Source organism: Microtus pennsylvanicus, chromosome 9 (genome assembly GCF_037038515.1).
Source record: "Microtus pennsylvanicus isolate mMicPen1 chromosome 9, mMicPen1.hap1, whole genome shotgun sequence".
In the NCBI taxonomy this organism is placed as follows: domain Eukaryota; kingdom Metazoa; phylum Chordata; class Mammalia; order Rodentia; family Cricetidae; genus Microtus; species Microtus pennsylvanicus.
This window is the reverse complement of record NC_134587.1, coordinates 42448608-42475112: the sequence shown is the minus strand read 5'-3', so window position 1 is coordinate 42475112 and position 26505 is coordinate 42448608. Positions and strand designations below refer to the sequence as shown.

Sequence of the window (26505 nt, the reverse complement as noted above, 5' to 3'; positions counted from 1 at the left end):
CATTGGCTGAAATGAACCACCTGCGCCTCCTCCAGCCACAAACAGAAAGGAGTGTGACCTGATTATCTGGTTGCAAAGGTGTCACCTGATGGATTTGGTGACACGTCCCCTCCGGGTGCCAAAAGCCCAGGGTGAAAAGTAAGGCCTCTGAGGTCAGCACTGGCTACATCCTAATACCCATTCATGGATACAAAGCAGCCCACAGCTGAGCTGAGCCCACAGCAGCATGAGGTCACAGCCAGCAGCCATTCTCCACCCCTCCTAGACCACCACCCCCAGTTCATAGTTTTTAATGTCTGGGACTGTAAGCCAACAGAAGCATCAGGTGGCAGAGGGCCTGGCCATGCAAAGGAAACAGCCGGTCAAGTCTCAGGTGTAAACAGTAAACTCCTTTATTGAGACACTGTTACAAGGATTCCTTTAGTACACGGTTTTAAAATATTTTTGAACACTCTTCCTGTGGAGAAGTGAAATTTTGAGGCTTCCAGTTGGACCTCTGGGAAATATACAATGTACCCTTTGGCCTAAAATTTTAAAGGACCCAAGGTCCTATAGTTTTTTATCACAGCATTCTGTTTATGCTTTTGTGTGTATTTTCGCCACCATTTGCCCAATTATATATATATGGAGAAAGAGGGAGAGAGAGCACACACCAGAGAAAACGGAGACATAAAAATGATGCCAGGAGCGTTTCTGCAAATATAAGAAGTAATTTTATTGTAAAATATTGAAGGTGAAGTGGACTGAGGAGAACAGGACACATTTTGGACTTCAGTACAAATTGCAACTTGGAGGGGAACTGACAGAAGAATGGGACAGGGTGAAAGGGCAAACCAGATGGGGAGAGAGGCAGACACCGAATCACATGACCTACACAGAATCCACAGGGCATCACATGGCCGTCTTCCAATATGGCTTTTCTCAGGCAGAGGCACGCACAGCAAGCGGTCCCTGGCTCACGATGGTATCCTGGCTTTCAGAAGCAACCTCCAGGCCAGGCTTTTCTTTGGCAAGAGTAAAACTTGTTGTTGAGGAAACCCGGGGATGCCTGTTGGCCGCATTCATCAATCCTGGTCACTCCCGGGTGCTGTGTTGTGGTTTCCTTCACTTTGGGGTGGGGTGGGGACAGGAGCACCGGAACATGATGGCTGACTCCCTGGGCACCATAGCCTCCTCACGGTGGAAGGAGAGGCACAACAGGCGTGTGACTCACAGTGAGCCATTCTTTTCTCTTGCTGGTCCCGGAGACCTCTGCACCCAGAAGGCAGCCTCTCCATCACACACACCTTGGAGGAGCAGGAAGACGACAGCATGCAGAGGGATCCATCCCGACCCCAGAACTGACACCTGTACCCAGAACACCCCTCTGGTGGAAACCCAACAGCAGCCCTGGAGCCACGAAGTCCGTCATATATCTCTTAGTCCACCTGCTGCTCACAGGGCAGTCTGGCTATCAGCGTGGGCACCCAGTGGCTTCCATCCCATCCTTGGCACACACACAGAAATTAGCACCACGAACATTCAGCAACTGAACACAATCATGGATACGCAATGTATCATGCAGGAAGTCTTTGTTTTGCGCGTGTGTTTTCAAATGAAATCAGCGGAGCCCGAAGGGGATTCAGGCTTCAGGAAGGATGCCCCACCATCATGAGCACGGGGTGCCTTCAAGGAAGAAAGGTCTCTGGCACCGATCTGATCGTTAGGTCCTTGGCAAAATCTCAGAATGTAGAAAAATGGCCAGGATAAAGGCAGGTGGGGGAAGGAGGCACGGCGGGCACCCTAATGCAGCCTCTAGGACACATAGCACCACGAGAGACAAGTGTAAAAAAATCAGCACCAATGTTCATAGTTACTTATCATCTACAGAACACGTGGTTCTCAAGCTTTGGACACTGTCCCATCAGCCTCTGCAGGAAGAAACACGGAAAAAGGAAGCAATCAGGATTAATTTAAGCCTGTGTTTTAATCTGAGTGCATGTAGGAAAGGCAGGATCTCAAATGCCTATTTTTCCCTCCCCATAAAAAATTATCCAGAGCTAATCAAAAAGAAAAAAAATAATTAAAAGTCTGGAAAGGGCCCAGGCACCTGCAGTGGCGATGCAGCTTCTTGCCGACTGAGCAAATTTCCAATTTATTGCACTTTCTTGCTGGGTGGGGGAGGGGAGAGGAGTGAGGAGATGCCCTCTACAGAGAGCTGGATTGCAAACCCGAGCTGGTGCCCCGTCCCAGCTGCCCACACTCCCCATGGGCCTGAGGCTGGGTTTCCATGCAAGATTGAAAGCCAGGCACACTTAACATTTATAACAATACAATACAAATATTTACTTAAAACTCTCACAAAAACATAAGCACCTTTAATCCATCGGAAAGGCACGTGTGGAATGACATTTGGCCTCTGAGTGGATGTGTTGAGGGGTGTTTAAAAAAAAAAAAGAAGGCTTTGGCGACCTTTATAGGAACACCTCAGAGCATCTTTTGAAGGTCAAGGGGCGATACATATCTTCAAGTTGCATCTTTTTAAGTGATTTCCAAATACTGCCCCACCCTAACTCCCTGCCAACAGTCCATGAACGCCTTTGATGAACCTATCAGGAGAGCTAGGGACCAGGGCCTGCAGTGTGGCAAGAGGCTGTGGTGTGGCTAGGTCATGTGATTCGGCTCCGTGGGGGACACGGCTCTTTCCCTTTGTTCTCTCTGGGTGTGGGGTCCAAGGCCACGGAGGGTCCCTCCGAGGCACGGATGAGTCAGGCAGGCAGGGGTGAGAAACGTTCACTGTCCGGGATGGGCCGTGCACAGGACACCCACAGCTGGGGTGCTGAGGTCACGAGGTTGCTCTGAAGACCGGTGGGCTCAGCAGCTCCTAACCCAGGAAGCAAGCTGGCCCCACTTCAAATCCAAATTTCTGTGAGGCTTCACCAAAGTCGTTGAACATGATGTCCACGATGGGGACTTGTTCCACTTTGGGCGTGTCAATCTCCAGCACCGTTTTCTGGTAGCCTTTCTTGGTCTAGGAAGGGGGAAGAAGGTGGAGGCAGTTAAAGCCGGGGGCTTCTTGCAGTGGTTAAGGTGTTTAGGTCACCTACCACCCCTGGCCCAGGTCCCCCTCTGCCCCAAGACCCTACCAACTCCCTGAACCACCAAGAACAGCAAGTTGGAGGAAACATGGCCAAGCAGAGAGGTGATGGGACTTCCCGTAAGACTTCACACAAGAGCTGCCATCCCAGGCCTCTCCTAGACAGGTGAGGGAACTTTCCTTACTACCTGTTCCAGAGAGAACTGGGTACACTGAGGCACAGAAGGGCCATGATGGTGCAGGGCCCAAGCAGTCTGTGCCCTACTGTGATCAGATCAGCACTTTTGAGCGGAGCAGGACAAAGCTCTCTTAGGAAAAGCAGGCTGAGCCTCAGGCAGGTGGGGGGAGTTGCCAGCAGAGTCAACCCTCTCAGCCCAGAATATAGGGAGGCCATGAGTACTTCTGTCCCCACCGCCAAGCAAGCTTAACTTAACTTTAGTTGTCAAGAGCATTTATCACAAAGAACAATCTGGTTCACCCACTCTGTCAACTTCCTTCAATGGTGCCCAATGTCTGCCTTTGAACCACAAATCTTGGGCTACCCACTGGCCACCTGTCCTATGCCAGGGCTTCCACTACCATGGATGTAGGCTGCGTTTACATGCAACTGTGTCTGGCCTGGGAAGGCTTTCACTCCACTGCGCAAGCCCTGGAGAAATCACGAGGAGAAAGCAGAAGGGCAGCAAGCATCTCCTTTGTGGGTACAACATGCCAGGATGCAGCCCGGCAGAGGGTCCTCTACTGACCCTGGGTCAGTTCTAAATCTTTCATGTTTGGTGCCCAGCTGCAGGGCCTTCCTCTCCATGGGTACCCCAAATCCAAATAGGAGCCCAATTACTCAAGGTGATTGTGGGATGCTGGGCACCCACAGAGATGATTGGATCATGAGGATGGACCCCTGGACCCCTCATGAGTGAGACTGGTTCCCTCATGAAGACCTCCTCTGTCTTTGCCATGTGATAACATTGCAAGAAGGCGACTGTGCACAACCCAGGGGTGATGACCCCAGCCTCGGACTTCCTACTTGCAGAACTGTGGGCAGCTCCCATGGTTTGTAAGCCACTTAGGTGATGGTCATTGGTGGCCATGGCGAAACCAACCCAAGCCACCCTGAGCCACAGCTGCAGAGGAAGCCACTCTTAGGTTTCCGATCTCAGACCTGAGCGCACTAGTAAATTTCTTTGTGTAAAACTGCTAAGCTCTGCAGGTTAAGTCGTTACAATAGCACGGCTACTTGACATCTCCAGCTGGAATATGGAGGGATTGCTGAGAGTGCAGGGGTGAGTGCGGGAGTGGGCAGAGAGAGTGCAGGGGTGAGTGCGGGAGTGGGCAGAGAGAGTGCAGGGGTGAGTGTGGGAGTGGGCAGAGAGAGTGCAGGGGTGAGTGCGGGAGTGGGCAGAGAGAGTGCAGGGGTGAGTGCGGGAGTGGGCAGAGAGAGTGCAGGGGTGAGTGTGGGAGTGGGCAGCTCCTTGTCTACCCGGCACGAGTGTCCGGTCTTCACTGCTCTCAACGTCCACTCGCCCCAGGCCCCGCTCACCCACAGCTTTCCTGATAAGACCCCTCTGTCTTGCTCTCAAAGCCAAGCTAGGAACACACGGAGGCCCAGGAGCGTTTGAACACTGCAGGCTCTGCCCATCCAGATAGACTTGGAGTGAATTCAGAATCTGCAAATTTTTCTTCAATGGGAATCTTGGATGATTTTTGTCATCTATAGTTTTCTGGCTGTCCCTTGAGACACATCGAAGGAACTTGCCACCAGGAACCCAGCACTAGAACACGGTCCAGTTTGAGGGCTGTTCTGGCCAGGGATGGGTGGTCATACCCTTGCACTAAAACTTATCTGCGGGCTAGAGAGATGCTCAGGTGTTAAAATGTTCACTATGCAAATATGAAGAGAAGTTTGAATCCCCACAAATACATAAAAATGTGGCATCCCACCTGCAATTCCAGTTTTGGAAGACAGAGATGGGATCCCAGAGCGAGCAAGCTAACAAGACAAGTCATATCAGTGAGCTCTACATTTGATTGAGAGACACTGCCCCAGTAATTAATATTCATGATTCCCAACAGACTCCAATGTTAGGGCTCTACATGTGTACATACATACACGCACACACATACATACACACAAACAAGCTTGCGTGCGAGCATGTATATACGCAAGTGCATGTATACGCGAATATGTGCTTATACATGTAAAACATGCATATACACAAATATGTACATCACACACATAAAAAATACAAAAGAAAAAAAAAAGACAGGGGCAGTGGCCCATGCCTTTAATCCCAACCCTCAGGAGGCAGAGACAGGTGGATTTCTGTGAGTTCAAGGCCAGCTCAGCATACAGATTGAGTTCTAGGATGGCAAGGGCTACACAAATAAATTCTGTCTCAATAAAAAAAAAGGAAGGGGGAAAAATCTGGGTATCTTCAGGGGCTGGACTTTCATACGCATTGAAGCTAACTGTGGGGTAGCTGAGACCCTCACCCTCCTGGCCAGTTTAGGGAGCCAGAATTGGCTACTCCTCATGTAGGCCCTGTTATCTTGGGCTCTGCTCCCCGACCCAGACTTACACGAGGTCAACAGCCTGGCCTCTCCTGGACCCTGGAAGGTGGTATAGTCTTGGGAAGCCATGTGAGGTCAGTGACGGGGTCTCCGTTTTTGTATACCAGTGAGTCATGAAGCTACAGGCTTACAGCAGGCCCCACTCCCTTTCTTTATGGCATGAGCATGGAGTGGGTCTCTCTCCCCTACTCCGGGGACCACCGTGTGTGGAGCTGGCAGGCGATTTCACGTGGATTTGTGGGGCCCCGTTGCTCCAATTATCAGAGCGCTTAGAGAGGGACGCAGTTAAAGAAGAGACATAAATAACCATCGCCAGCTAGCAACGGCCCCCCAGGGGCGCACAAAGCTGCACAAACAACGGGATTGATGCAGAGTGACTCCCGGCCCCTCCACAGGGCCAGCCTCTTGGCAGCCCCCTCAATCAGGCTACCCAGCCACACAGTACCAGCATCGGAATTCCAATTTCAGTGGCTGTGATTACAAAATGAATCAAGTTGGCCTCCCAGGGCTGGGCAGGCCTTGGCACCACTGGCCTGCGTGTGGAGGACAAAAAACTCCTGAAGGAGCCCTACAATTGAATGAGAGGATCGTGACCTTTCAAATCGTGGCCGGACTTCTCCGGGGTTTGGGGGCGGAGAGCATGTTGGCCACCCCAGCAAGTCTTGCTTGCTGTTCCCTTTGGACTGCCTTGAGCCCGCTGTCTTGCTGGTCTATCCCTCCCAGTACACAGAGCCAGGTTTTTCTATCAGCGGGTTATTCTGTTCTGAATCATTATTTCCCCACCTTTTCCAAGGCAGGATTTTCTTTCAGAAGTAAAAACAGCAGGGGGCTGCTTTTCCCTTTCTAGCCCAGTGGACTTCTCCATCTTACACTTGCCTCGGCATCTGGGGATGCTGATGATGCCACAGCTCATATGATGCTTGGTGCTGTGGATAGAATAGCTCTCCCCATGAGAAGACGGTCAGTGTGGGCTATGGTCAGGAGAGCTTGTGTTTTAGCTACACACTTCCACACTCTCTCTGGGCCAGCCTGCTGTAGGAGGTGTAGAGAGAGCTCCTCGGCAGGGTTGGCTCCCTGCTCAGAAATCCAGTGCTGGACTGGAGAGACATTTTAGTTAGCAAAGTGTTTGCCATGTAAGCATGAAGACCAGAATATGATCCTTAGAACCCACATTTTAAAAGATGGGTGTGAGGGCTCAAGAGATGGCTCAGTAGTAGAAAACACTTGTTACTCTTGCAGAGGACCTAGGTTCAATCCCAAGCCCCCACATGGTGGCTCACAACCATCCATGGCTCCAGTTCCAGGGGATTCAATGCTCTCTTCTGGCCTCCATAGACACTAGACATTCTTGTGGTACATAGACATACATGTGAACAAAACACTCACACACATAAAATACAAATTAAATAAACCCTTAAACTAAAAGCTGGGTATGGTGGCACATGCCAGCAGTCTTGGTGCTGGGGATATGTGGCAGGGGAAGGCTACTGATTCCTGTAGTTCACTGGCCAACCAGCTCAACTTACTTGGCAAGCTTAAGCCAGTGAGAGACCTTGTCCTTTTACAGGAGTGACAATCACTTGTGCCATCCACTAATACATAAAAGTGCGCATACACAAATACAGACACGTTTCCATGCACACAAAGGTGCCCAGTCTGGGTTCTCACCCTACCTAGAAAAGAGCTATGTAAGTAGAAGTGGTCTCTAAACTCCAAGCGGGACCTGTCCAAGTCAGCTACACCCTGATATGGGCAGGCTGGGGGCATATTTGGTCCCCGATACATCCCCAGGGAATGGTACACAGAAGACACAGCTGCGCACCCAAGGGGGCATACAAGGTGACATCACGGGCACATGTGATACTCACAGCACAGCCATCCACCAGGGCGCGGATGTAGGGGTTGTTATCGTAAGACATCTCCTCATCGTTGGAGCCCAAGAAGCGGATAGCCTTGTCGTAGCTGCCTGTGGCGGCATCCTGCCAGGCCACGGACTGGTAGCAGTTGTAGGTGATGTTCTGGTGGGCGGAGGCACTCAGCAGCCGCAGGAAGGTCATTTGTACCACGCCCACAGGGTTGCCTTCAGCATCCACATAGGAGAGCTAGGGGGTGGGTATAGCAAGGGAATCAGCAGGGTAGAGATAGAGCAATGGCCACAGAGTTGCCCACATCCACAGGGCTTCACCCAAGCCCATCTCCCTGAGGCCACTGCCTGGAAACCTCCAGACTCCTTGCCCCTAAGGCCAGCACATGGAATCTCCTGGGAACTCTGGAATCAGGAGTCAAGTGAAAATAGACCCTGTTTCCTTCAGGGACTGACAGTCTACTTATTATCCTTCACCCAGCACCCTCCAGGTCCAGTGCCTGCACTGCTTCCTCCAGAAGCCTGCCTGGATCAGGTTTTCCTGAGTTTGACCCTCTTTTCCGTCTCTAGCTTTCAGGCCACGTCTGAGGAGCCAACCGCCTCCTCCCCACTTGGCCGGGTCTGCCTGGCTTGACTACACTGAATGAACATACGTTCCGTTAAAACCTGCTCTCTCGTCTATGGGACACAGACAGCTCCACGCTCCCATCAGTGAGTCAGGGTGCTGGGAGCAAGAGGCAAGGTCTCACTTCCTCGGATCAAATGTATGGGAATAAGGCCTAGGAGTAGAAACAGCTCCTGGGGTTCTGGTGACCACACCCTTTGCTGCCCTGATAGTTCTTGAGTGTTCTATCCGACCCTGAGCCTTGACAGGAGTTCTTCTCTCTCCTGGGCACACAGCCATGGGCAGGAGATGCTACGACTGTCACATTTGGTCACAGCTCTGCCACTGCTCCTCACGGCTTCCTGAACGCAGCCCTGAGGCTATGTGTACCAGCTCATGTGCACCCTGTGTTCCGGGCCTGTGTGCCATCGTCCTTGAAACTCATATGCCACAAGCACAGAAGCTCAGCCTGCTGTCCCTGTCCCTGTTCTTAGCAAAGGAAGGTGGCACGGGCTCTTGTGGAAAATGGAAGGCCACCTGCTGAGTGTTCAGGCTGTTCACGGCCCCACCTTGTGAATCTGCTAGATTCAAGAACTAGAACAGCCAAGAGATCTTGGAGAATGGCTTGGATGGATGATCAGCCTGAGTAGGACCTGAGCTGTGTGGGAATTTGAGTGACCGGGAGTACCCTGGAGGTACAAGGGTGTCCTCTTCTGTAGGGATTCTGAGGCAACAAACAGGCTATCCTGCTGACCACTGGCCATAGCAAGCAAGAAACGCGGGTCTCTGGAGACAGGACCCCTCACTAGACGGCTCCACTCTCCACAGCAAACTGGGAACAGCATCAGGTAAAGAGAATGCCACTTGCTAAGTAGCTTCCACAGTGTCAGCAGTATCTCAAGCCACTCTGTTCTGCTAGCATGGGCATCCCGAGAGGAGGATCTCGTTTTCTGCATCTCTCTCACAGGGAGTTTTCTGAGGTGTCAGCATTAGCGGTGGTGTAAAATTCTTAGTTGTGGGACAAACCACAGGCTCCCCCAGCCTGGGTGTGACTGGAGTCCTCTCTCCGGGCAAGGACTAGAGGGCTTAGCTGGGCAGGTCCTGTAACGACTTTTCATTAAGAAAAGGAGACTGTCAGAGGTTCGTGTCTCACCCTGGTAATCCCATCTCTGGTCGGCTGCTGCTCTAACACTGCTCTGTATTGGCCACTTCAAAGGACACGAGGTAGGAAAGGAACCCTGAGGCAATGTTGGGTCTGGTACAGGGCACAGTGATCAAGTAAACAGTGACAACTTCAGAACCCATGTATTCAGAAGCCAGGCCAGGATCCTGTCCTTCCCACCGTGGCACTAGGACACCATGGGGGTTCCCAAGCTTCCGGCAAACTTTATTCCCTTGGAGGCAGCTCGAGAAAACCCACAATCAGACTCTCAGAGGAAAATGCATACCAACCAGTGGTCTGGGCATCTGGTGTTCCTGGGAGGTCACATGACTGACTCGAGAAAAGACACATGCCACAGCAGAGGCAGAGCTGGCACCAGACACAGAAGGACCCAAAACTCCAGTACTATCCTCGTAGGATCCCAGTCCTCAAGTGGCCCTGCCCTGGGGCATTTCCTGCCATCTCAGTGTGAGCAGCCATCTTTGGCAGCTCACAAAGAGATTGGCTTCTTCCCTGCCCTCCAGTTACTGTGGTTCTTACTGGGAGCTGGGAATGAGGCATTGGAGCCTGGAGGCAGGCTGGTTTGTTGTGGATGGTCCCTGCACCCCTGTTCCTGGCAGCCACCTCAGGAAAAGGTCAGAGGGGGTACCTAGACATGGGTATTCTATGGCTATTTGTTCCTTCAGCAAAGATCATGGTGGGCGCCCCCTGGGGGACCTGGACTACACACGGAAGCCATCTTGGAAGGGGAGAAGCCAGGCCAAGCTCAGGCAGACAGGACCCAATGGATCTCAGACCTGGGGAGTCTCACCCCCTTCTTGCCTCAAGTCTCCTGCCACTGCTCACTAGGCCTCCCTCCCTACAGGTCCTTCTGTGCACCAGTGGTTCTCTCTGAAGGAAGCAGAAGAAGCAAAGGAGAAGAAACAACAAGGAGGAAGCCCAGCTCCCAGCAAGGGAAGAGAAGACTGTGGGGGCTGGAGCCAGAAGAACACAGGCCTGCAGCTTCTGTGCACAGGCCGAGCACCTCAGGACCCCAACAGCCAGCCAGACATGCCTCCAGGGAAAGGGATGACAGAGAGGATGGTCCCGGAAGCCACTGAAAGCTTGGGTATGCACGGCTCTGTGCTTGCTAAAGGCGGAGGTTGGTGCAGCGTTGAGAGGCAGTGGAAGCCCAAAAGGGGTTTGTGTGAGCAAGGACCCATAGGGTGAGGCCCACTAGATGGAAGAAGAGAGTCCAAAGAAGGTGTGTAGGCTCTACTCGGGACTGGAACCTGGAGTCCGGCAGGGTGTCACTGAGCTTCGATGGGGCTTTAGGAAAGGTTCAGAGAGCTAAGGGGAAGATGTCCTATTTTGAGTGGAAATGAATGAATTGAAGCAAGTTCCTGGCCTCTGTGCTGGCCACAGGAGCCTTCTGGTTGATGTTTTAAGATCTTTTCACCTCCAAGGTGATGGGGTTCTGAGGTACACCTCCCATGAGTTAAAAACAGACTAATATGTGAGGGGCAAGTGGAGACTTCAAGGCCAACAGCCAGAGCCCATGGGCCATGCACAGCCCAGGAAGAAGGTGTGAATGGCGGCAGCCTGGACGGACCCTCAGGAACCACCTCATGGGCTGCGCCCACGGACTTATGCATGTCGTCAGCTGGGTTGTGCCATCTGTCAGTGGCATATAACTGGAGTTCCCACCTCCAGCTGTGGGTGCCCTGAATCTCAGTGGGAAGCTACCCGCTGACTTCCAGGAGGGAAGGAACTCTGGGCGAAAGAGAAGGCAAGAGGAAGGAACATCACACCCATCGGACCTTGCTGTCAGGCGTGTGGAGCAAGATGGCCTTTAGGGCATTAGCGGGTGTGGCCCCAGCTGCAATCAGTCCCAGGCAGCACCCAGAGCCAGGCTGAGCCGCAAGCAGGCAGCGTGAGGCGGCCACTTACCAGGGAACCCCGTTTGTACTGACTATACCAGGTGGAAGGCTGCTCTTTGGGCCAGCGGGCCATTTTACTCTGCAAGATAGGAGATGGCGGGTTTAAAGTGACAGCTGCAAAGGACGTGGGGTCACCTTACCAGTTTCCCACGCTTGAATTCACTGAACCAGGAACCTGGGTTTTCTTTGGGCCAAGAAGTGATTCTGGCCTACACATCAGGCAGGGATGGTGGGGAGGGAGAGAAACAGAAAATGAAAGGGTTACTTCTGCCTCCACAGTCAGATCTTCCCAGCTTTCCCAGCCCCTGTGTCCTGCCAAGGTGCCTACGCTTCCCTTAAGAGCTGAGGCCTTACCACAGTGACACGGGGTGACAACAGCTCTGGAGCCCTACAGTGGCCTCGTACATGTCAACACAGTTATGCCAGGGCTGCAGACCGCACCCTAGCAGCTGGTGTGCACCAGGGCATCAAGTGACATGAAAGGCACCCGTGGGGCAGCACACAGAAAATGCCGGAGTCTCGTGTCGGTGACGGGAAAGTTGCAGCCAGCATGCAATGTGTGGACATTGCATCCCACTCTCAATCTTGAGACACAGCGGGTGGTGGTCTTCCGCTACACCTGCTACTGCAGCAACATGGGCAGCCCCACTGTGTGGGAGCTGCAGAGGGGTGTGTGTGTATGCATGTATGTATGTATGTATGTATGTATGTATGTATGTATGCACAGTATATGTATATATGCATACATGTTTGCATGATATGTGTGTGTGTGCATAAGGTACATGAGTGTGGCGTAAGTTGAGTACATAGCCATGTGGAAAGCTCCCTCCATGTTGGCCAGCTGCAGGCCATGGGAAAACCAGGCTGAGACTGAGCTCGAAGCTCTCTCCCTTCTGGTTGATTTCCTTAGCGCTAGGTGGTACTAAGTAGGCTGCTGGGGGGATGGAGAATTGTCCCCAACAGTCCTGGTTAGTTATATGTCCTGCAGGCTATTCTACCAACAAGCCAGACAAGATGTGCACATTGCTGCCACAGTGATTCAACTTTTATGATGTAACCAGCTGATTTTCAATAGGCTTAAGGCTCACTTCCCGGAAGGGAATTCACATCTGGAACTGGAGGGCAGGGGGAAAGCCCATGGCTGGGGAGATGACAGGCTCTAGCGGGGAGGCCACTACACTGCTTTGTTAATGTTTGTGACTCCCCTATCAAGTTGCCTTCTAACAGTACCACTGCTGTCTCGGCTGGTCATGGGAGGAAGCTTATTCTTTTGCAGCAGGTGACTTGCAGAGGCGCGTAACTAGTCACGGAGACTATGGGGCTGCTTTCACAACACAGTGGCCGCAGATGGAGGAAAATAACCACACATATTTATCACACTCTCTAGGGCTCAGGAAACATCACAGAAGAAGGTGTGGAAACACTCTTAGAGCCAGAAGAAGGGGTGAAACATTGGTTTTGTAGCTATATCCTCCAGATGGAAACACCTTTTCCTATAGCTAAGCTTACTAAGGCTCAGAAAGTAAATACAACTCACAAGTCTCAGAAACCTGTTTTGGCTTACAGGACACACAAGGCCCCTTCAAAAGCTATAAAAACCATGGGAAGAAGAGGTTATCTGACCAGCCACACTGTCTGCCAATCACAGAACTCCAATGATACAGCTTTGGTAAGCTGTAGGCCTAGGGCAGAGGTCTTTCTGCCTTTGAGTCACCCAAGCCCCTGGAAGTGACCCCAAGAAACTCATAGCTTTGCTCAGCTAGACCTGGGTAAAATAATTTTTTGTTCTTTGCTCTTTTGCTGGTGCCCTATCTTAGGTGAAAAGCTGTTCGTCATTGTCTCCCCAGAAAAAGTCATACAAGAGAGGGGTGTGTGTGTGTGTGTGTGTGTGTGTGTGTGTGTGTGTGTGTAGGTCTTCACTGGGGATTTGTAGTCTTCGGGGCCCTTGGAGCTGTTAGGTAATATTCCGTGACAAGGAACAAAGGCTGCCCCAAAGCTCCTTGTACTTTCAGGGATATCCTTCATCATGGGCTTACTTCGGGCCTCCCTAGGGAAATCTCACTTAGGGTCTAGTGGGTGGTTGAGTCTCTGTAGGTGAGGGTGGGAGGTGTTGTCTCTGGACTGAATCACTGTAGGAGTGGGAAAAAAAGAGTCCTCCAGACAGCCTGGCCCAGACTGGGCTGAGCTGGTCCTTTCGAGACCATGTTTGGGACCCGGGTCCATATGTTAATTGGGGAGAAGAAGAGATATGAGACACTATTGATTGCCCCCCTTGAGTTGGGTGGGTGCTAGGACAGAACAGACTGCTGGAAAAAAATGAGGTGTCCTGTCTGCCAGAGCCCTCAGAATCCTCCACTTTTCCCTGTTGTTTTCAGATCTATCAGTCAAGGCCACACTTAAATTGTATGGGAGCAGTTCCTCCCAAGTTAGAGACAGAGAGCACAGGCGTAACTCAGACTTCTGCTCAAAGCTGCTCCAGGCCCTGGAGCCTCATGTCCCAGCGCTGCTAGGAGAGGGTCTTTTCATCCTGGACAGGGCAGCCCTGGCCCAGCCTGTAGTTCATACATTGGAAGAAGCAAAGAGCCAAAGTACAGGGTCTGTAAAGACTCCATGTGACCCAGCCCCAGAGACAGCTTGGCTACTAGCGGCTGGCTGGAGAGGGCCAAGCACCAAGGCAGGTGAGAAAGGTCTCTTAGTTTAATTCCATCCCCAGCTCTGGCCAGATGGAGGAATCCAAGACCCATAGAGTAGGCGCTCAGGTCTCAGACCTCTGCTAAGCCCTGGCTTGTTTCTGGGAGCCAAGGGATCCAGGATGCAGGAGGGATGGATGGATGTCAAGCCTATGAATCTCTCACACCTGCTCTGCTCCTGCTGCCACCAGCTGAGTGTGACCCAAGGGCATGCTGGTGCTTGCCACTTTTATGGTGTGATTTAGGGAGGGGATGGAAGCCCCAGGGAGCCCTTACGCTCCTTCCAGCGGGAACTCACTCCCCAGGTGACAGGGTCACAGGAGGCTGTGGTGTGGAATACATGCATACCTGCTGTGGCATCCAGAAAATGGCATGGGAAAACTATGAGCCATGACAATCCAGGTGGAGAGACCCTGAAGTTGGAATCGTGGTCACATCCTCAGATATGGAAAATGCTCATCCTGCCTGTTCTAGGCCAGAGTCGCCTTTGCCACAGATTCCCCCACATAATTTGCATACCCATCACTTGCACACAAATTCCTACCTACAGGACTGAGCTCCTGAAAGACCACAGGGGTGACTAACTGATCTCCCACAAAATCTCCTGAGTCAGAACCCACTATCTGCCCACAGATTCTTCACACATACCCCTGTCTGGCACCTGAGAGGATGGGGACAAATTCAACAGAAATAAGTTGGCACTCTCGGTTTAGGCACAGCAACCTCTAGATGTCTTGGGCTCATCATCACACTTGTCCCCAAAGTTTTAGGTTGGTCTGGGTTGTGGTGCTTCTGAGAGCCCCAGGGAGGCTGGAGGGGCACCCTCAAGGCAGCCTTTCTCCCACTTGCTGGGACCTAGGCTACACCTGCCGCCACGTACCTGAAATATCTCATCTCAGGACCCCTTAAGAATGACTTCCAGAAGAATGCTCTTGGTTCCAAAACTGATTGGTCTCTGACTTTTAGCCCTAAAGCTGCACACACACAAGAAATACTGATGCCCTGGCCGGACTGGAAGCAAGCGGTTGACATGAGTACTCACCCCCTCAGACTTCTTGTCAGGGAAGACACATGTGGACCCTCCGGCTGTGAAATTGCAGTAGACTTTGAAGGAGTCCCTAGAGCACCCCTGGTTGGGATCGACCCAGTATTCACCTGGTTTCAGAGACAGGGAGGCAGATTCATGAGAATGGCTCTCCAGACAGCGGCAGAAACCACCGCAACATTTCAGTCTGGCTGTTAAATGCCCAGCCAGGGCCATAAAGTCACCAATACAGCCTTCCTTCCTCATCTCAGAGCGCTTCCCTTTTCCTGTGGGGAGCATAAAGAGTAGCAGACAGCCCTGCTCACAAGAACAGAGCCGGGCCATGCAGCACACCGTGTACGTGACTGCTGACCTTGATGGGTGGGCGACAGAAGGGCAAAGAATGTCCTGAAACAAACCTGGAAATTCACACAAGTGTGGAGTCAGAATGTACTGGAATCAGACACCCCTCGCATCTTGCAGGAGCTATGTTCCTACTTACTGGGGGAAGACAAGCTGGATTTGGTTTGTGGCTCAACAGGCCCTTGGTTTGAAAAGGGTGAGGATGAAGCCCCATGGTTCTGCTGGTGTTTAAAACCCGCCTTCCCAAGCATCGCACATCCTGACATCAAGCCGCCTTCAGGGTCAGCTAAGTGCCAGGCCAAAGGCATTTTATACATTGTCCATTTACCACCACAGGGCATGTTTCTGTGCCCATTTTACAGATCAGGAGCAATGAGGCTCAGAGTAAAGCAGCCTTGAAGCCTTGGTGCTCAGCCCATCTGACCTCCCCTGACTGTGTTACCTCCCTCTCTGATGTTTCCGCAGATTAAGAAAGGGTCTAGCCTATGCCTCCTCCCACGGACGGGGAGTGAGTGAGGAGTGGCTCTGACTGGCCTAGACTCCCACTGTGGCCCTCCCTCACCGTCTGGGAAATCAGGATGGCAGAGCTGTAGGTCCTTGCAGGTACGGGCGGGGTTCTGCTGTGTGCCCAGTGGCCGCTTCATCTGCTCAATCTCCTGCTTCAGGGAGTTCAGGGAGCCGAAGATCTCCTCCATGCCATCTGCGTAGTCCACATAGCTCTCCCCAGCCCCGTCATCAAGGAGCTGGCTAGCATCAATGTTCCGCCGAGTCCGGGATGCCTGCATTGGCAGGGGCTGGATGACCTCCCCTGGAGGGCCCTGGGGTGCAGAAGAAAGCAGTCATGGATGGAGGTGGACAAGGATGGCTCTGTTCCAAGGGCAGAGTTAAGATGATCCTGAACCAGAAATCTGGGTCCCTCGGGCTCTGTGTGCTGGGTTGGAAGGACAGGTGCCAGGTCACACTGTTTGCTCACTCCTTCCTGTATCCTGAATACTCCATGCCCATCCACTTGCCCAGGCTAAGCACCTTTCTCCCCTGAGCCCAAGGCCCTGCCTCTTCTCCAGAATTTAGTGGCTCAAGGTCTTAGCTTTGCATGTTGTTCTGTCATACAACAACACACATGCGTAATGCTCATATAGAAACATGCCTGAATGTTTATACATTCTTGTTCATACATATACACATGCATAATATGCATTTAGAAACACATACATTCATGTTCACATATATACATAATACACAATCTATACATATACATGTTCGTACATGTATATTCATATATATACATATACATACACGATACATACATAAAGAAACACACATGCATATTCACACACTTACATATAGAAACCCTAACTTTGACAAATGCAAATGTACAATATACATAAATACATATACACATATGCATGCATGCTCACACATACATATAAGCACATATATAACATATATGTAGAAATATACAATACACATTTCATGTTCATACACACATGCACAAAATACATATGTACAGCTGCACATATTGTGTTCACAAACATACCTTGTGTATGTACACACATATTCACACATATACAAATAGACTCACACATCCACATTTACAAATTCATGTTTGCACACATATATGTACATATATAACACACAGACAAAAATACACACACTTGCATGGACATGCATGTTCCAGTATGCACATGAATATAAATATCCATAATACATATAAACACATGTACACCTATACAAAGAGAAGTATATATACATAAATACATATTTACACACCTAAACATACTATGCATACATGCTCACACACATGCATATAGCATAAACATGCATGCACTTATACTTACATGCATATTTACACATGTATGTATAGGGTACACACAAATGCACAAGTCCATACTTACAACATGTATACAGACATAAGTTATTACTTATAAATATGAATATATACACATAACTAAGTACACATAAGCGTGTACAGTCATATGACACACTCACATAGTCACAAACATACATGCACATTCCCTCTCTCTCTGGCCAATAATCCTACCCAGGGCAAGTCAGCCCATGAGCTCCATGGACAGGCCTGTGACACTGACAGCCCCCTTTGCATCCCCAGGGACCAGCCTCTGGGGATACCATCTGAGTTTCACTGCATCTCAGACAGCAAGCCCCACAACAGACACTCCTTCAGTCTCCCTCCACACTTCACAGACTACTCACGGGTGGGCCAGGGAGTCCTGGGTGGCCTGCCTCGCCCTTCGGGCCGGTGGGACCCTGTGGAGAAAGCGACAAACCAGTACTTGGTCAAGGGGCCTTCTGTGATCTGACAGACCCACTAGCTCCAGAGAGGTCAGAACAAAGTGAAGGCAAGACTTCTCTTCTTGAGGCTGGCACCCTCCACAGCAGGGAGCAAAGAGCCCAGATGTGTTGGCCTGAGCTGGGCTGGGCTCATTCCGAAAGACAGGAGACAGGTATAAAAAAGAAAAGAAAATGCCAACAAACAGGTTTATGGAAGCATGCCAGCTGCGTGGGCCATGGGGGAAGTGTAAGCCCAGCTCCCATCAGGACTCCATCCCACCTCTGCCAGCAGGGTCCTTATCAGAGAGACTAAAAGAAGTGCTAGAGAGGACGGGGCACTGCTGGTGGGGACACAGAATAGTCCGCCATGGTGGAAACAAAACAAGGTGGGCATGCTACACCATCTCACTGTCCCACTTCTGAGTAGAACAAGGACACAAGTCACTGTATCTGTGTGACACTTGACCCCGTGGTGGCCGCACTGAACACAATAGCTAAGATGTGGGATCAGCCTGGGTGCTCCAGCCAGTGAAAAGGAAATGCATCGTATACACACAGGAGTATTGCTCAGTCATAAAGGCCATCTTGTCTTGTGCGTGGGGACACAGGGGAGGGGTGACGACTAGAGGCACTCTGAAATCAGCATTACCAGAAGTACAGTGCAGAATAATTAGAACATTAGCAGTTGATAGAAAGGACATGATAGAATAGTGATCGCTGAGGTTAGGGGAGGGCACCGGAACACTGGAAGGATGGAAGATGGATGATGGATACCAACCATGGTTGCATGGAAGGAATAAAGCATGGCGTTCTATAACACAGTGGGGGATTGACACACATCCTAGCCTGCTAGGTTTCATGACTATATAGAGAGGCTGGAGGGCTCCAAACACAGAGTAACAATAAAGACGCAGAAACGCTAACGACTCCAGTTCGGTCAGGACATGCCATATGCACAAAGTGAGAAGCCACACTGAGCCTGATAAATACATGTGTTTGTTACGTTAGCCAGAGTGCAAAAAGGTTGCAGGGTCTGGCAGAGCTAGCTCGTCTCATTTGATTTTCTCCCACAACACCCCAGGAACAGCTACAATTAAAATAATACTTAAAAGCAGCCAGCAATAGAGAGATAGAATCATATTTTTTCGCCAAGGGAAATCTAGAGAAAACAAGGAATACCAACAACACACAGTATAATGAAGAAGAGGGGAGGGGTGGAAAGGATCTCTATGGGCCCGGGTGGGCATCCAGGTGACCCACTTCCCAGAGGGCTCCTTTCCCACCTCCAAAGTAGTCTCAGGTATCATGGGCCCCACAAGGCAGAGTCACTTACCGAAGAGCCTTTAGCACCTTTGGGACCTGGAGGGCCCTGCAGAGAGCAGAGGTCAGAATGTCAGTAAACAGAGGGGCCCACAGGTCCTAGTTTCACTCAGCCTGTCCCTGATCCTGCACTTGCCTGCCCTCTCTGCACTTGCCTGGCTGGTAGGCAGGAGGAGAGCTGGTGATGGCTGCCACTCACCACCACCCCCTAGAAGGCAGAGGGTGTCCGCTGAGAGTCCACCCTGCCCACAATGCTCAGCTTGGGAATGACATTAGATATCAAGAGTCAGGGAGTGTCTGGACTCCTGAGGGGCCTGGAAGGAGTCAGCTGCCGGACATCCAAGGCCATGTGAACCCAAGGTCCAGTTAACACAGACGGGTCAGGGAGGGCAGAGCTCAGGGATGTGGGAATGGCATGTGGGAAGCACAAGGAGGCCTAGGCCAGGGTGTTGAAGAGGACAGGTCCCTTATTCTCAAGCCTGGACTGAGATGGCCTGACTCGTGCGCATTAGGAAGAGGAGAGCCAAGACATTACCCCCCTCTTCCCAGATGCTTGCAGAAGGATCTGCATTCTTTGGAATGGGGTTCAGGCATTAAAGTTTGCCCTTCCCTTCCCCTTTGGCAAGGCACCCAGGGGACTGGCATCCAGGGGACCAGCAACCCCTCTCCTGCTCCTGTGCCTTGGAACCCCAGTGTTGCATTATATATAAATAAGTTCTGGTTCAACCATCTCGCCTGACTTCCTTGTGGTTCTCTAGCCCGGCTCATCCATCTCGCTTCCCTCCTTGTATCCACTGGGTCCTACATCCCCTGCACCTGTCCTAGATACATACCGGCAGGCCAGGGGGCCCAGGAGGCCCAAGTGGACCAGAGGGACCAGTGATGCCCTGGAAGGGAACAGAAAATGCAGGTTACCAGCTTTTAGATGGGGTGGGATTGAGGAAGGTGACAACGAAGCCTGGAAGGCAGCTGTAGTCAACCACTCTAGAACTTACTCCACGGTGAGGGCCTTCGTGCCTCCTTGCTAGATTAGACTGATTCACCCAAACACCAGCCACGGGCTGATGTCCCCAGGCCCAGCCCCTCCCCAGGCCAGAAGGAACTATAAATTAAGACACCACCCCCACCGTACACCACTGGAACTCAGAAAAGCCTGATCCAGCCTCCTGCCCAGCTTGGCCACATATCTCGGTTCATGGTGTCAGGTCTCACTACAGGAGACAGGGGAAAGCAGAAAGTGTCCAGGAGTCTAGCCTGTCCAGCCACAGTTGACAGCCCAGCCTCACAGAGAAGAAAGTGTCTCCCTGCACTGTTAGCTCACAGGGCCTGGCCTCTGAGTCTCTACTGTGTCCCGTGTTTCTCAAGCCTGCACGCTGGAGACACCTTCTACCTGTAACATGGCCAAGACCACTCTTCATGTACAGAGCCACATAGTCTGAGTGCCATGGAAGCCTGGCGACACTTGGCAGTCAGAAAACAGCCCACAGTGGCTGAGGCAGGGCTTCAGGGAGTCTCCTCCTTTGATGCCATTCACTTCCAATATGACCTAAAGAGGGATATCTACCGTTCGCTCAGCCTCCTGAGGCTCTTGTCACCCCCACATTCTGCTGCTGTATTCAGGGACAGATCAAGGCATGGGTAAGCAAAGATCCCCAGATGTGAGTGGGTACAAAGTGGGGAGTCCCACTACAGTGAACAGGGGGTTCCCCATGTGAACACGTGTGTCTTTTCTTCTGTGCCGTACACAAACTAACCCATTTTCAGCTTGGGCATCTCCTCCACTTTACCTACTACAGACAAACCAACATGCAGCCAGGGTTTCCTCCTAGCTGACCAAGACTGCAAATTAACCCACTACAGTGGATCCAGGGGAAGTCTGGGGTCAGAAGTGGGCATCTGTGACAAGGGGGAGGCAGGGATGTTAGTGGCCATTGCTCTGCCTCTCTCCACAAGTGAACGCAGCTGACGGTCCACCATCACCTTCTGCCCAGTGAGTTAGTGAAGATGGGGAAGGATTTGACTGCTCAGGCCCTCTGATTCTGAGGGTCATCACGCCAATGAGCTTCTGCTCCGCCCAGGACTTGGGTTTGGGGTAAGTTCTAACTTGTGCCTTGGGGACCTAGCTAAGTCCAAGTCCCCGCTGGTTCCATCTGCAAAGCAAGATGTGAGATTCCACGGCAATGAGGGCATCCTCCCAGGTTCCGCCAGAAGCTAGAAACTGCTCTGGAGATGTGAGTTACTCTATGTACCTGTTCTCCTTTAGGACCAGACGAGCCCTGGGGGCCGGGGAGTCCTCGGTCACCCTTTTCACCTTGCTCACCCGGAGGTCCGATGAGTCCAATCAGACCTGGATGGCCCTGTGAGAAAATAAAGCTATGACAGATATCTGTGCTACCGGTGCCCTGAGTCCACCGCACAGAGGGCCAGGTGACCTGGCACACGGCCAGAACACAGGGAAATGTGTCATCGTCAACATGTCGAGGATTGAAAATAAACAGAGGCCAGGCGACAAGGGAGGCCTCATGGACCCTTGCTGGTAAGGAACATATCTGAAGAAACACAGGGAGAACCAGGGTGTGGCTGAGCAGGGAGGCCCTGGGCTAGCATGTGTGAGGCCCTGGGCTCAAATCTACAGGATGACCACCACCATCCTGGGCACTGGACCCCAGTGATGACCAAAGGAAGCATATAGGGGTCTCCAGACCCAGAGGCCACTGGATTTCCCTGAGGGATAGTTTGCTTACTTTAAACATGTATCCTCTTCCTACAAGGCCTGAGGTTGACCCTGAATGGAAACCGCCCCGTGCTAAGGATATTATAGTCACTGAAACAGCTTTCAAGAGAAAAATCCACCATATCTGCCCTATACATCTTTTGGTTTCACACGAGTTTCTAGAATGTTCTGGCAGGACTGCAAGCTTCCATTATGTTGGTGAAGGATCTCAAAGTAGAAAAGGGTATTCCTTGCTGTCTTCTCTATGGACAGCTGCCTGTCTTATGAGCCCATTTATTCACAAATAAATCAACGTGAGGAGGTGAAAAGACGCCACCAGTTAATGATGCTCGGGGCTTTTAGAAGGTTCTTGTCAATTATGGGGCTTCTAGGACACCTTGATATAGGCATGAGTCTCAAAGCCCTGGGTGTACTTCTCTGTCAATCTACCTCCAGGTCCTGCGACAGTCACAGCAGGTACTTGGTCAGTAACTCCTATGGATTAGTTGATGGTGTTGCTATGGCAATATTGGAGTCCCCTAAGCCTTAGCTCACCTTTTCGCCTTTGGGACCAGAGTCTCCTTTGAGTCCAGGGAGTCCTGGAGGGCCCTGTAGGAGAAGAGAGAGGAGTCAGTCTCCTTGTCCCAAAGGGTTTCCAGTGACCGGCCCATACAGAAAACACTGGCATTTCATGCTACTCACCAAAGGGCCAGGGGGACCATCAGGGCCTGGGGATCCTGGGAGGCCTTGTTCACCCTGAAACAGAGTCCCTTGTTGTGATTAGGTGCCCCCATAATCACCTGTCCCTCATCCTATGCTTGCTAGGCCACTTACCACAGGACCAGGGATCCCTCGAAGACCATCAGGGCCAGGCTTCCCAGGGGCCCCTTGGGGGCCAATAGGACCAGTCTTCCCAGGAGGGCCTTCTAAACCGGCTTCTCCCTGTTTAGAGGATGCAGATATTCAGAGGCCCCCAGGGTGCTTCAGAGATGCCCCCATGTGTCCTACGTGGAAGCTGACTTGGCCCACGCTCCATCCTGTTAGCAGCGGCTCCCTGACTCCTGCTGACTGTGGTAACCATCACAGCAGATCACCCAATAGGTGCCTAGCCAAATGACACCCGTATGTGGGGGCTCACTAAGTCTCAGAGATGACAAATGTTCCCATCCAGGCGTGCAGGTCACCCCACTCGAGAGTAACTGGGTGTTCCAGTCCTGGACACATGTACCACTCAGGTAATGCCCATCCTAGTACCCTAAGGCCCCACTTCCTGTTTATTCTGTCTTCTGCTCTGTCACAGGTCAAAGACTAGGTGTGACCTCACCCTGGCTCCTTTTGCCTCCTTCCTCTGCTTCTTTATCCTCCCTCTGCCTCCATGGCTCCTCCGTCCTTAGACTGCACCCTGCCATTGCCCCAACCTCCTTTAGACCCACAGAGGTCACAGCCACCAGGGTAACTTACCTTGGCTCCTTTCTCTCCTTGTCTTCCTTCGGGGCCCGCAGGGCCTGGAGGACCCTAGAAAAACAATAGAACAACTAAGATTTGAGCGCTGAGTTTGAAGACCAGGCCTAGACTCCAGGGAGAGCAACAGGATGTGAGGCCACCCTGGACCACTCTCCAGTGAAGATTCAGGCCCCCATACGCGATCCTATGACTCCAGAAACCTGCAAAGCTTCTGGTGGATCTACAGATGCCCTAAATGCCTTGTGTATAGAAAGACCTCGCCTGCCTGTACACTCTGTGGCTCAGCCGCCACAGTCCAGGCATCCAGTGACACACTACAGACATCTGTTCCTTATCTTGACTCTCCTTCGTTCAGATAGGCTGGTCTATGGACAAGGAGAGTGCAGCTCTTGAGAATTTTCTCTCCCATGATGGCAGAACACATACGTCAGTCACTGGCCATCCTGAACACCCCTGGTTTAGACTTTGCTTCCTCTGAGGTTGCTCCACCCAGCTGTGTCTTCCCACTGATCTGTGACGAGAATTTTCTCTCCCATGATGGCAGAACACACACGTCAGTCACTGGCCATCCTGAACACCCCTGGTTTAGACTTTGCTTCCTCTGAGGTTGCTCCACCCAGCTGTGTCTCCCCACTGATCTGTGACCCGATGAGCGTGTTCCACATTTCAGATATCTGTGTGCCCTCTTCCGGGCCAAGCGGGGCACCAGGGGCTCCACAAAGGGGTAGAGGTCTTTGTGCAGGAAGCAGCCAGTGAGAGGGGAGCAGAGGGCAGAAAGACTTACCCTCTTTCCTGGAGGTCCGGATGGACCGGGTTCACCAGTAGGACCTGGGGATCCCTGGTTGGGGGAAAGGACACAGAGCATCAGAAGTCTGTCACGTCAGGACACAGGGCCGTGCTGCCACAGCCGAGAAAACACTTGGCGATTCAGTCCTTTCTGTGGCTAGCCCTGCATGGCCCCTCTCTGGTGTGAGTATAGCAAGTCCCATTCCCTGCTGGTGGCACTCAGGGACTACAACTGCTAGCCCACAGCTGTTGTATCTGGAACAAAGAGAAACCCTGGGGCATGCTTGAGTCTAACACCCTGGAATCTGGTTTCCACCACGTCATCACCTACGTCTCACTTGTAGAAGGACCAAGCTGAAACCCAAGGCAGGGGTCATGTCACGACACGTTTGGCTCATAGTCTGTGCCCCCAGCCTTTCACTTCCATTGCTGCCTGTCTCAGATCAACAATACAAGTCTTTGCCCTTCCTTGGGTCAGTGATACAACGGTTTGAATGGTCTCTAAAACCCAGGCTCATATCAGACTGCCCTTGCGCTGGTGTTGAGAGGAGGGGCCTGGTGCTCAGGTCATGTGTGTATGCATAGTCTACACCACAATCACAGAAATGAGCTCATTCTAAAAGGGTGATTAAGCCCACCTCTCCTTCCCCATCAGGTCAGGGTGGCATCCACTATGTTATTATTTGAGACGGGATCTTACTCTGAAACCGAGGCTGACATTGAACTCATTATTCAGACCAGACAGCCTCAAACTTGTAACAATCATCCTGCCTCAGTTTTCTGAGTGCTGGAATCAGAGCACGAGCCACCATATCTGTTCTTACCTTGCTAAGCCACAGCAAGACACCCTACCTGATCGGGCCCCTCTATCTTGACTTCCTAGCCTCTACCACCCTGAGTCAAACACATTTGTCTTGTTTTAATTCACCCAGCTTGTAACATTATCCCACCAGCAGCAAAAAGACCTAGAGAGTCAGTCATTCCTAGGAGCTGGCCCCACCTTGGGGGTAGGCTGGAGAGACCTCTGAGTCCAGCACAGTCCAGCCAAGGGACCTGAAGGGGTCACCTGGTCCCACGTCAAAGAGACCACCTTGCATCAAAACAGCTGCTCAAGACCAAGTGGCCTCAGTCTTAGGGACATTGGGCACCTGTTGGGAAGCTTTGACTGACATTCAGGGTGAGACTGGGACATTCTGCAGAGACCTTAGACTTTGGGCAGGTCCCCTGGTGGGACCACACATGCGTCTTTCCTGTTGAGGAAGGGTCCCAGCCTCCATTAGGTCCCGGGGCTCCTAAGCTCTGGCCACAGTCAAGAGGGACCTAAGTTTGGGCTTCTCATAAAGACCCAAGAATGCAGGGATGGTCCTACCAGGAAGGCATCAGACCACAACTCACCGTCTGTCCAGGTTCACCATCATCCCCTTTGTCTCCAGGTGGACCATCTTGACCCTGTGAGAACAAGAACATTGCTTCCACTGGAGAGATCAAGTTCACCCTCCAGCCCTAGTATGTTCTCAGATCCTTTCCCAAACCCACGTGCACCTACTGTGCCCAAAAGTTGGGCATTGGAACAGGGATAACCTGGAGGGGCGCTGTGGCCTAGAGAACCCGGTAGAAGGGTAGAAACAGCGAATGAGCAAATTAGGGATGGCAAGAGGTGGCAGAGATGGGAGGACACTTACTGCAGGGCCTGGCTCTCCAGGGGGACCAGGGTCTCCGGGAAAGCCCACAGGGCCCTGAGAAAAGAGAATGAAACTATCAGCAGCCTGACACACCTGCATGGCCCACTACCACCCAGGTCTCAGGACAAGGGACAGTGCCGACCCCTCCAGCACTTTTGATCGTGAGGCCCCTATCCTGAAGAGTCCACGTAAGTGCAAACACACCCAGGAGGCAGGTATGGAGCAGCAGCCTTCTGCTCTTTTGAGCCTAGTGAGGGCAGGTGCCCTACCCACACATCCACTCTGGTGGCCCCTTTAATTTCTGATGCAAAATTGGGGCCATCAGGGAAAAGCAGCATCCTGAGCCTGAAGGCCTTCCATCAGGAGCCCCGCTGGCTGCTGTTTCTGTCCCAGGCCTCCCCACCCCCTCTTGCAGCTTCATCAGTAGCTGCTGTGGAAACCTCTAGGGTAGACAGAATTACCCTTCCAACACACAACATTCGTACAGCTGTTCCTAGGTTAGGGAGCACCCAGTGCAGGCACTACAGGGACTCAGAACAGATGCTGCCCAGACACCACAGCATCTAGCGTTACTTACAGGGCTGCCTTTGGGACCATCATCTCCAGGAGGGCCTTTGGATCCAGGGGGTCCAGCAGCACCAGAGGGGCCAGCTTCTCCCTTCTCCCCTCTTTCTCCTTTAGGTCCCTGGAGAGGAAGACAGCTCAGTTCTCAGAGCCCACTGTGTACTCACCAGAGCCTGAAAGGCACTGGCCTGGAACTGGCCATCCATGGACTCATTGCTGCATCACGCCGGCAGCCCTTTCCCAGCATCCCTGTGCTCCAGGATGGGGATGGAACTGTTCTTGCCTCTAATTCTCCATAGCAACCTCATGTGTACCACCAGGCAAGCAAAGAACCCTGGCCTTCTAAAACCTCAGCTCTAGGTAAGGTCTGATTCCTGATCTGATGAAAGGCGGTGAGGGAGTCCCATAGTTCAG

General features: G+C 51.8%; 1 protein-coding gene across 2 annotated transcripts in view; it reads right to left on the bottom strand.

Moving 5' to 3' along the window:
- Nucleotides 1-690: 690 nt before the first annotated feature.
- Col5a1 (collagen type V alpha 1 chain) overlaps nucleotides 691-26505 on the bottom strand; it is a 150961-nt gene continuing 125146 nt past the window's right edge. The window contains exons 50-66 of one of the 2 annotated variants that reach the window (XM_075985567.1): nucleotides 26105-26212; nucleotides 25528-25581; nucleotides 25241-25294; nucleotides 23844-23897; nucleotides 23057-23110; nucleotides 22430-22537; nucleotides 22298-22351; nucleotides 22151-22204; nucleotides 21132-21239; nucleotides 19716-19769; nucleotides 18896-18931; nucleotides 17485-17538; nucleotides 15833-16088; nucleotides 14926-15038; nucleotides 11334-11402; nucleotides 7513-7746; nucleotides 691-3010 (exon numbers count right to left, since the gene is read on the bottom strand). In XM_075985567.1, coding sequence (XP_075841682.1) covers nucleotides 2864-3010; nucleotides 7513-7746; nucleotides 11334-11402; nucleotides 14926-15038; nucleotides 15833-16088; nucleotides 17485-17538; nucleotides 18896-18931; nucleotides 19716-19769; nucleotides 21132-21239; nucleotides 22151-22204; nucleotides 22298-22351; nucleotides 22430-22537; nucleotides 23057-23110; nucleotides 23844-23897; nucleotides 25241-25294; nucleotides 25528-25581; nucleotides 26105-26212 — 1611 coding nt within the window. In that variant the 3' untranslated portion in view covers nucleotides 691-2863. Of the gene's footprint in view, nucleotides 3011-7512; nucleotides 7747-11203; nucleotides 11273-11333; nucleotides 11403-14925; nucleotides 15039-15832; nucleotides 16089-17484; nucleotides 17539-18895; nucleotides 18932-19715; nucleotides 19770-21131; nucleotides 21240-22150; nucleotides 22205-22297; nucleotides 22352-22429; nucleotides 22538-23056; nucleotides 23111-23843; nucleotides 23898-25240; nucleotides 25295-25527; nucleotides 25582-26104; nucleotides 26213-26505 lie in introns of both variants that reach the window. The other variant, XM_075985568.1, reaches the window with a different exon arrangement.